The following is a 10,534-nucleotide window of genomic DNA, read 5'->3' on the forward strand; positions in this document are numbered from 1 at the left end:
AGTTTTTTCTTCTTACTCATCGCATTATAGTTTAGTGACATCTTAATTGGTGTATAGACATTATAGCCTAGTAGAGATAAATATGACAGGGTTGTTCCATTCGTGGCACGATGATATTACAGTGGTCCGTCAGTTATCCAATTTGCCATTAAAAAAAAGGGAGTTTATAAGACTATACGATGTAGAGTGGATGGGCATGAAAATGGGGCGTTATGTGACATGTTGATAACACGTCAGTAAGCGTAAGAAGAGTGGTATGGGGAAAAAATGGGAGGAGTGAGACGGGGCGTGGAAGTGGGGCATTATTCATCACGTGGCACACTTTTTTGTTATTATTTTATATTTAAAAATTATATAAAAACTATTTATTTTTTTAAAATAGCACTAATACTAATATAATAATTTTCAATAATAAAAAGGATTACATAATTTAACTAAAAAAAGATTACATAATTTAAAAAAAATAGATTACATGATATAAAAAAAACCGAAACTTAAAAACAAATAACCGAAACTAAATACCATATTTTGCCTTTATTTTTCTTTCAATTTCTCTCATATTTCCCTCTCTTCGTCTTCAAGGTGATCGGTCTTCATAGAGAGGAATTTCATATCTGAGTTCCTTTCCTTTTGTTTATAAATCTCAAGAGCTTTTATTTTTTGGGTGTTTCTTTCTTGTTGGATGTCATTGAACGCAACTATTTGATCTTTGATGTCGGCTAAAGCAGGGGTTCTTTCATCACTCGTAGTGTATGATTTTTGCGCTCCCTTTTTTGATTTATTTCTCCAAGTGGGTGTTCGGCTTCAAGATCATCGTCGCTTAACTTGATCTCAAACTCGGTTTAAGCATCCAACCGATTAGTCGAGGAGCAACTTTTAGACCTTTTGGACGACTATTGTCCCGCTAAAGGTACTCGTGCCCATATTGGGAGTTTTTCGCAATATCCCAACAATGAATACATTTAAAGTTGGCGGTATTTATTTATTTCCCCTTTCTTTCCTTCCAAATACCATGCGTCAACAACACGACGTCTGTTTTGCCGCTTTTTTGGTTGTTCCTTAGGTTGTTGTAGTGGCTATTGAAGGCGGTCATGGCGGTATTTATTTCCCGCCACTTTGACAAGAGACTATCATTTTTCCGATAGTATAATTTCGTCCCAATGTTTTGTGATAAAGGTCTTTTATTCGGTTCCAAAAATCATCACTATGTTGGTTGGTACCTATTAGAAAAATATACTAACTATAAGATGTATGTTTTACAATAAATATAAAATAAATTATACCTAGAACCAAATTCTCCGAAATTGAAAGCCAAGCTTTCGTCAACACCAATTCTTCGTCATTTGTCCACAGATATATACGACGATCCTCCTTCGCTTTTTCCTTCTCGGCTTTGGTTTTCTTTCTATGTTTTTTCCGCGAAGAGAATTCGGGTGTAGGTTGAGTTTCCAATACGAATTCAGGTGTAAGGGCATTTGGGATAGAGGAGCGAGCGTTCGTTGCATTTGTGATGAACATAAAAGGTAGGTTCGCAAGAAGTTGGCAGTGTGCCAATATGTTCAGATCGGGATAGTGGAGTTGGTTCGGTTGAGACGCTTAAGGTGAAGTGGTGTTCAGTACTTCGCCCACACCATAGGGGTTGTTCGGATCGAAATTGCGGTTGTGTGGATGCATGATTTTTATAAAAAAAGAAGAGAGGTTTTAAAAAGTATAGAGTTGGTTAGAATAGAATAAAGTGAAAAATGGTGGAAAAGGTTGAGCTTTTTATATACGGGGGTTGATATTTTTTTTAAATGAAAATCTTTTTTTTTTCTAAATGTGTCATTGGGGTCCAACGGCTATAAGCCACACCAATAGCCAAACGCCACGTCAACCCAACAATTGCCTCAACGCCGGTGGGAAATGTACCGCCAAAACAACAATGCGCCCTTCCACGTTGTGCCTAGTGTGGTGTGTGTGGCATGTAAAGGCCTAAACGCCACAAAACCATGCCCATATCGTGTAGTCTAAGAGTAGAGTGTAATAGAAACCTGTCTAACCAAATTTAACTAATATGTAACTAACACAAAAGAAAACTTATGACGATTAGCTTAAACATAATAATATAGCCAAATGCCGAAATAAGCGTAATTAACTAAAGTTGGGTGACACAAAGCCCCCTTGTGATTATTTCGTAAATTCGATATTTTAAAATGTATTTTGAGATAACGAACTCAATCTAGCGAAACCGAATAAAATTTTAAGTAACCGGACTTATATGGTCTGTAATTCTGTAAACATTGCAAAGTTGACATTGTTTTGTTGAAACAACAAAATTATAGAATTCATGGTGGCATAAAACTAGAAAAGCTTTTATTCTTGCTCATCTCTTTCCACCTTTACCCTCTTCAAGTTACAAAGAATATATAAACATGAAAATCAGTGTTCTACAACTCAAATTTGTTTATCATTCCCAATCCTCTTCAGCAAATTCATTCTCAGTATCTTCTTTCGGCGGTCTAACAACTATAACTACACTTCCAAGACTCTCTTTACGACCTTTATCCTTCCATTGCGATACGCTCTCGAGACTCTCTTTAAGAGCTTTCTCCTTCAATGCCGATCCTCTCTCAACCTTCAACTCGTCTTCGCTCAACACCAAATAGAATCCATCATCGGAAACCACCTCTTGCTGCCTTCTATCCACCACAACCAAAATAGGCTCCTCCTTATACCACCTATTAACCCTCCACGGCAAAGCCCGTGCATCGGAAAACGCCACCACCACTCCGCCTTTCTTCACCTTCACCACGGGCTCCCACGCGGGCAACACCACCCATCTCTTCCAATCCTTGTCACCCTCCACGATACCAAAATCCCCTTTACTCCCGTACTCCCACGGTGCCTCCTCCACCTCTTTACCCCTATCACCCGCACCACAAACTGGTAACACCGCCACCACTGTCGCCTCTGCAATCTCACCTAAATTTAATCTCACTACCGGAACTTTCACCCCATCAACAACGCTTCCGTTTCCACCTTCGGCGTCCACATCATTTCCTTCCAACTCCTTTGTAATCCATGTTTTTGCTGGTTCGGAAACAGCCACGGACAAAGCCTTTTCCAATGCAGATGTTTTCATCTCTGCATCCCGGTTTTCAAGCGCTTGCCTATAGTACATAAACGCCAAACAATCGGCTGGGAGTGTATAATCGAAGGAATCCCACCCGCGATCGCCACGTCTGCGTGGGAAATCCTTGATAGCTCTCGCGAGTTCGTTTGCATCACCTACATCAAACTTATTTTCGGCCATGTACCTATCAGAGATAATATATTACTTAGCGTATAATTAAATATAAATTATAAACCTAATAATATAACATCTCATAAATACTATTACAATAATTCTAAGTAATATACTATCTCCGTACCTTGCAGTGGCAGCACGCTGGCTAACAGTCAGCAGCCTAATCTCGTACAACAATCCGGCACCATCATTTTCGTAATAGTGGAGGGTTTCGGCATCAAGACCCGATTGAACCAAGGACTCTCTAACCTGAGCTCCTACCACGAGTCGGTTCTGCTCGGCACCGGCGATGCCAGTGATTTCTTCGAGAGTTGATGGGTCGAAACCTTCTTGAAATAGAGGAGGGATGAGAGGGGCGTACTCGTACCACATGCCAAGGCGATTGGTAAGGACATCGAGGCGGGCGGTTGTGTCGAGGTCCCGGAATTGGGGTGGTATTGGTGATTGCGATGGCGGTGGGCGAAAGGGTTGGTATAGTTTACCTGGAGGTTTTGGATTTGCGGGGATAAGGGCGGCAGAGATGGGTTTCCGATGGAGTTTGATGGTTTTGTGGTGGGAGTTAAGAGGAAGTGGGGAAGATAGGAATGGTGTATGGAGGAAACTGGAGGTGGGTCTTGTGGAATTGAAAGTTAAAGAGAGCATGATGATGGATGAATTGAACTGAACTGAAGTGAATTTGTGGGAGGTTGAAGAAAACGTTATCCTGTGAGTATGGGTAGAGATTTGAGAATATACCTTTCTCAATTTAGAAATATCTCACCAACGGCCAACTTGGAAATGACAGTATTGCCCTTAACTTTTATTATTTTTACAATCATTGAAACTTTCCTTTGTCACAAAATTACAGAGTATAAATTGAATACAAAAGCTTCTGTTGTTGTAACCATGTAAAAAAATGACATTTGTTTCTGTATAACCCAGGTGAATCATAAAGCTCGTGTCAAATCTCTTGTTTATACTTCCAAACTTTGGCTATTGTAACAACAAATTCATTATCTAGGATGAATGAATTAAAACCAAACTGAATTATAAATTTGGCTAAGAGCCTAAGATTTGGTTATATACTTCTAGCGAGTGTTCAGTATTTAGGATGAATGAAACACCACCTTAATTTGCTCTAAAAAGCCCTAATCGAATCAGATTAATATCCTCCAGTGAGTCTATCTGGAGGCAGGGGCCTGGAAGAATTGAGAACCTTAATCTTAAACTCTTGAGTTCAATTGGATCATCTAGTCTTGTTAGGTCACTTTTAACTTCATAAAACTTTGTTGTTAAATTCTAGTTCAAAACTGAATTGGTCTTAACCTGATTTAAGGCTCTTCAATTCAAGTTGATACTTTGACAAAAGGTACGTGGTATTCACAAAATGCAACATAACATCATCGATATATTAAACTCATCAACATCACATAAGCAACCCAGAACACTTTTTATTATATTGCAAATCCAAGATTCACACAGAACAATAAAATTAACAGACTGGATGGGTTTTTACGCATATCTCCATATTTAACAAAACACTTCACATAACAACATACGAACACGACACCACTTACAAAACCCTAAACGACAGACATCAAACCAAACAATTACCCCAACTAACCAGAAATCTGAATGGACTTCACATCAGGCTTCTTCACTTCAACTTTCGGCACAGTAACCGTCAACACACCGTTCTCCATCGCAGCCTTCACCTGATCCACCTTCGCATTCTCTGGCAACCTAAACCTCCTCACAAACTTCCCACTACTCCTCTCCACACGGTGCCACGTGTCCCCTTTCTCTTCACTCTCCTTATTCCTCTCTCCACTGATCTGCAACACTCGATCGTCCTCCACCTCTACCTTCACTTCCTCCTTCTTCAGTCCGGGTACATCCGCCTTAAACACATGCGCATCATTAGTCTCTCTCCAGTCAACATTAGCGTTCACGAACGACGATGTTTCGGATGATGATCGGACTTGGTCGGATAAGGATCCGAAGTTGTTGTTGTTGAAAGGGAAGCCTTCGAATGGGTCCCACACGTCTAGAGAGAAGGGGTCGAAGACGTTTGTTCGTCTGCGGCCGAAGAAATTTGGAATGATCGACATTTGTTTTAGTGATTGATTGAGCGAAAACGAATTGAAGTAATCGGAAACTGATGTTTTGTTGATGAATGGAGGGTGGTTGTTGTTGTGGTTTATATAAGGGGGTTTGGAAACTGTCTTGAATGTTCTGGATGGTTATTTTGGAATTGGGTTATGTTGATTTCTGGAATATTCTATACTCTTCGTTTCATTGTAAGTTTGTAATTGTACTGGCTTGCTGAGAAACCCATTGGGCTGTGTTGTAACTTAAGCCCAACAATAAGAGTCACATGCATTATGGATATGACTACAAACCGATTAATTTTAGGTTCGGTTAACCAGTCATACTGGTTAATTTGACTTTTTGACTTTAACCGGGTTAGTGATCTAACAGGTTATTACTTTTACATGTTATTTTTTAAGCTGGTCCAGTTAATTACTTTAACCAGTTGTTTTTGGTTAATAACCGCTTTTTTTAATATTTCAGTTATTTTTCGATTAATCGGTTTGTCGGTTAATAACCGGTTCTTATACTGAATATAAATAACGGGTTACTAACCTAGGGTTAAAAATAACCACTAACCGGTTATTCCTCGATCGATTATTAACCGATTACGGTTTCGGTTAATAAACAGTTACGGTTAGTTAACTAGTATATGAATGACATTTTTTATACACAAATTGTAAACAGTATCAAGAGTGGGTTCAGGCCCAATAATGATGGCTTATTGGGCCTCTTTTTTCAAGCTTCTCCATCTTCAGTTCTTAACTCTCGCTAATCTTAGCCTGCTATCTAATCTCTCACTAATCTATCTCTCCAATACATATTTACATACATGCATTTAGATCTTAAACAATCTATTAATGATTTTCGAATGGGGGTTTTCAAGGATTTGGTCCCGAGACCCTTCTAATGGTCCGCTTTGATGTTTACGGCTTGAAGTTGGGTTAGGGAAGACGAACAAATCCACATGATCACAAGGAACATCAAAAACTATAACATATTTTTAAGCATTATTAGTAAGATCCAAATCCAGTTATACGGGTTTCGGTAGCAACAAAATCAACGTAAGATAAATGTCACGTTTACATAAATCAACAATTTTAGTATAGGATATATTATACTAACAATCTCTATAAGATCGTCAAAGAGCACATACAAGCTCACACGATTCCCTATCTACTAGTATTATACAACTTGTACAACATTATATGTACATAAATGACATGGTAAGAAAAAAGAAACATTTGTCACAAGTCCCCCAAACTGTTGAAACTGTTGGAATCGATCGCGACAATCTTAGGAACACCAAATCTTGAGGAATTTCCGCGGCTCTTGGAGGCAAACCTAGCACTTCCGATTAACTTGTCACTACTCTTCGTCTTAACAATGGGTTGATCGTCTTCCTTTTTCAAGTCACTCGGTGGCAAAAAACAGTCCATAGAAAGACCTTTTATGTTAAAATCCACTTCTTCAATGGTCCAAACCTCTTCCATTTTAGTTTGCGAATGGCTTTCGGTGTCCTCCCCGAATCTAAACAACGAGACGGTGGTTTTACCACCGTGTGCGATGTTAATCCCATCGATGGTCCGGTAATCTTGGATTAGTGACTCCATGGTTGTCTCCCAAAACACACTATCACTTCCAGGGGTGTTTATTCTAATAAGATGTGAGTCTTTAAGTTGGTACAAAAGACCTGTTCTTTGACTAAAATACCCCCAAATTGTGTGCTTCATTATCTCCACATTGTTACTACTTCTTAGCTTTAAAGATTGAAGCTCAGGTTCAAGCTTCAACACAAAGCAGTCTTCCCCATTGATGGTCTTCTCTCCAATGCATATTGAATTTGTGAACAAATTAGCTGTTGACTTTGGATCAAGACCCTGTCAAATATAGCATTTGACTTTAGTTAGCCAATATATTTAAACAATTTGCAGCTAAGACATATGAAGACGTGCACTATGCGAAATTATGGTAGGCTGATTGAAATAGGACCCACTTTTTTAGAAAATTGGATAAAAAGTGTTTTAATTTTCTTTATCAAAGACTTTTAATTTTCGTTACTTAAAAGTCAAAAGTTAGACCAAATTGGTTCTTTTTTTTTTCCTTTTCTTGAGGGGAAAAAATATTATTTTATATATAAAAATAAAAAAGTTGCACATAACAAGACGCACCAAAGTATTAGAAACAACGTTGAAATTACACCATTAATTCCAGTCTAGTAAATTAGTACCTGTAAGGAACGACGAAGAGGTCTAGGCGGGCCTCTAGAAGCATGAGACTGGTGCCACGGTGTCTGCCGCCACGCCACCTTCCCGTCGCTGCCAGCGGTGATCTTGTAACCGGAAACAACCAATTCCAAAGACCAAAGGTCCGGCTTTTTTTGCCATAACACAAACCCACCCATCTCACCACCATTGTTTTTCACACTTTTGGCCTTCACCGCCTTACCACCGCAACTCACGGTTATTCCATCTCCGTCGTTGAACTCTGTCGCCACCATCTTCACCTTCCCTACCGCGCACATACTATCAATTAAACTCAACGCCTTTTCTCCTCCAGCCGCCGCTATATATTGTTGCAAGATGTATTTAGCCATTGAAGACTCCTACATAAGTAGTAAAATTTAATTAAAAAAAGTACATGAAAATAAACAAATTACACGAAGTATACAAACTAAGTTTTATAACTTATAAGTTATTAAAAGTGATCATGAAAATGGACTTACAATGGGATGATCTTGGATAAATGACTTGAAGGGGAGATGTTTGGAAAAGATTGGAAGAGGGACAAGAGGAGCTCCAACGACTCCAAGCAAGAGCTGAATTTCGGCATTTCGACCGCCACCAAAGTCGGAAAACTGTTGTTTTTTATCAGGCGAATGAGGTTTCATCCAAGATTTCATTGTTTGCCATGAGGTAGTGTTGTTGTTGTTGATCTTGGTGTCATCGAAACTTTCCTCTGGGATTGGAACTTCGAGGACAGTTTCAAGACCATCTTCGTTGTCTAAGTTTGGGCATAAGGTCCTCATTGTTTGTTTGTTCTAGAGAGAGAGATAGAGAGAGAGGAATGGATTGAAGAAGTGATGAATGGTAATGAAGAGTGTCGTGGATTCAAAGAGAATGATAAAGGGGGGAGTAACCAAACCAGCCGACCATAGGCCGTCTTATAACGTGCAACCTCTTTGTGTAATGTACTAATGTCGTGTCCGCACGCTCACCCTTTTTCTCTTTCTTCTTTTTGTCTTATAATAATTCATCATATCCTTTATAATAGTTTTATGAATAATTAACATGCATTATAATCTAATCTATTATTTTTAAATTTGCTTATTATTGGGCTTGCATTTTTTTTTACCAGTTGTAAAAAAAATCCCTATTGAGATGACAGAATAATATCCATTCAATTGTGTAATAAACATAACACTACAAATTTACACATAAAATAAAATTTCAACCACATCATCATACAACTTTTTGAAAGACCCTTTTACTTCATTACTAGATATAAATGGTGGTTTTTATATATTCAATTTCTGATTGTTATGCACCCATGAACCGGATTGTTGTATCGTGAATTATAACAAAATTATTGTGAGTCGTCACATATGACACTTTCGAGCCATTGCGCCCCTTGAATTGTACAAATGTGAACTCTTCAAATAGACACGTCCCATGAAATGAACCAAGGCGAACCGTTGCAACGCTATGAGTCAACCAATGTGAACCGTTTATGATCGTTCTAAAAAGCTATATTTCCCTCATCATTCATGGTCACCACACGTGTGTAAGGGTGCTATCTCTTCCGTTAATTATGGAAGTGGTAACCAAGAATATGAACTTTTCATATTTTACCCAATACCTAAAAAAGAAATATTTATATCATTCTAAATATATCCACATCATGTTTTATTCATCATTCTTGCGAAGTTGTGTACTTGTGTAATTGCAACCATATTTTGTTAGGATGGATATGTATGGGACAGGTGTCTTGTTTGGTCGGTATAACATTAATTGAACTTCCCATTCTATGTTTGAATATTAATTGAACTTCCCATTCTATGTTGGAAATGTATACATGCATGAGAATGTCAAAGTGATATATTGTAATTCAATCAATCTTTAGATAACATGTGACACAACAATAAATCTCGTCTCTTTAGTCATGTTTTGAGTGCCACTAGTTTTCTCACACTTTATAAGTGCCATACCAATATTGTTTCAAATTTTCGGAGTTTTATAAATTTAATATGTGATTTTTTTAGATAATAAGAAGAATGGTTTAGCTATAAATAGCAAAAATTAATATCAGGTTTGCTCACTTGGTAGAGACACATGTCTCTTAAAAAGCACAGAGTCGTCTCAAACTTCCCCGATTTTCTCATGTGACCCATCAGCACCATATCAGCTATTCCTCTATTTTTTCTAATTTTTCCCAGAATGCATGATGTCATCTCAGTATTCCACAAATTTCCCCAAAACAAAGTTAACCCACTTTTCATCCACTTTCCCCACTTCCCCGTGAATCGGTGATGGCTCACCAAAGTTCAGTGAAATTCTTTTTTCCTTAAACCGGGAGGTGGTGTTCTCACCCGGGGCCGGTAGCTCCTCGGCTCTCCCTGGACACTTACCGTTCGCCCTTAGGTAGCGTTCGTTTCATGGAATGGAATGGAATGGAATTAGGAAGTTTTTCTTTGTAAAATTGATCTTGGTTGGGGGAGGGAGGAATTTGAAATCCCATGAATTTCTTTAATCAATGAAATTTGTAACTATTTCAACATTCCTTAGAAATCCTTCACTTTAATGAAGGAATGGAATGGAATGTTGAAATAGTCACAAATTTCATTGATTAAAGAAATTCATGGGATTTCAAATTCCTCCCTCCCCCAACCAAGATCAATTTTACAAAGAAAAACTTCATAATTCCATTCCATTCCATTCCATGAAACGAACGCTACCTTAGAGTGGAGGGGGTAGATTTAAACTGAGACAAAAGGGTAGTTTATAATTATTAGTGTAAAGTATAATAGAATTGTTATTTCCGGTTCAAAACAAAACCAAAAGAAAATCAAATGATGTGTTTGGATGCCCATGAATGATGCGATTTGCAAAGGAAATGGGGGGATTGCATCTGGTTGGCAGTTGGTCGGAATACATTCGTATAATCTTCTTTTTTGTCTTT

General features: G+C 38.2%; 2 protein-coding genes across 3 annotated transcripts; both read right to left on the bottom strand.

Annotated features, from left to right (window-relative positions):
• Positions 1 to 2,237: 2,237 nt before the first annotated feature.
• LOC110904828 (rubisco accumulation factor 1.1, chloroplastic) lies at positions 2,238 to 5,538 on the bottom strand. Of its 2 annotated transcripts, none has more exons than XM_022150697.2 (2): positions 3,411 to 4,955; positions 2,238 to 3,296 (listed from the first exon to the last, which is right to left on the bottom strand). In XM_022150697.2, the coding sequence occupies exons 1-2, from the start codon at positions 3,926 to 3,928 to the stop codon at positions 2,447 to 2,449; spliced, it is 1,368 nt and encodes a 455-aa protein (XP_022006389.1). In that variant the 5' UTR covers positions 3,929 to 4,955; the 3' UTR covers positions 2,238 to 2,446. The 2 variants fall into 2 exon arrangements, 1 of the variants encoding a protein (XP_022006389.1); XR_004879806.1 differs by having other exon boundaries at positions 2,338 to 3,296; positions 3,411 to 5,538.
• Positions 5,539 to 6,421: 883 nt separating this feature from the next.
• On the bottom strand, positions 6,422 to 8,515 carry LOC110904830. The gene is made up of 3 exons (XM_022150698.2): positions 8,082 to 8,515; positions 7,587 to 7,961; positions 6,422 to 7,236 (listed from the first exon to the last, which is right to left on the bottom strand). The coding sequence occupies exons 1-3, from the start codon at positions 8,382 to 8,384 to the stop codon at positions 6,604 to 6,606; spliced, it is 1,311 nt and encodes a 436-aa protein (XP_022006390.1). The 5' UTR covers positions 8,385 to 8,515; the 3' UTR covers positions 6,422 to 6,603.
• Positions 8,516 to 10,534: the final 2,019 nt, after the last annotated feature.

Source organism: Helianthus annuus, chromosome 14 (assembly GCF_002127325.2).
Source record: "Helianthus annuus cultivar XRQ/B chromosome 14, HanXRQr2.0-SUNRISE, whole genome shotgun sequence".
In the NCBI taxonomy this organism is placed as follows: Eukaryota; Viridiplantae; Streptophyta; class Magnoliopsida; order Asterales; family Asteraceae; genus Helianthus; species Helianthus annuus.

Bases quoted from the DNA above. Each gene is read 5' to 3' on its own strand.
- LOC110904830 (XM_022150698.2), bottom strand. From the start codon at position 8,384: ATGAGGACCTTATGCCCAAACTTAGACAACGAAGATGGTCTTGAAACT. The intron at 7,962-8,081 runs GTAAGTCCATTT...CTACTTATGTAG, and splicing joins TTATCCAAGATCATCCCATT to GAGTCTTCAATGGCTAAATA. The intron at 7,237-7,586 runs GTACTAATTTAC...TATATTTGACAG, and splicing joins CTCTTCGTCGTTCCTTACAG to GGTCTTGATCCAAAGTCAAC.
- LOC110904828 (XM_022150697.2), bottom strand. From the start codon at position 3,928: ATGCTCTCTTTAACTTTCAATTCCACAAGACCCACCTCCAGTTTCCTC. The intron at 3,297-3,410 runs GTACGGAGATAG...TATCTCTGATAG, and splicing joins CAGCGTGCTGCCACTGCAAG to GTACATGGCCGAAAATAAGT.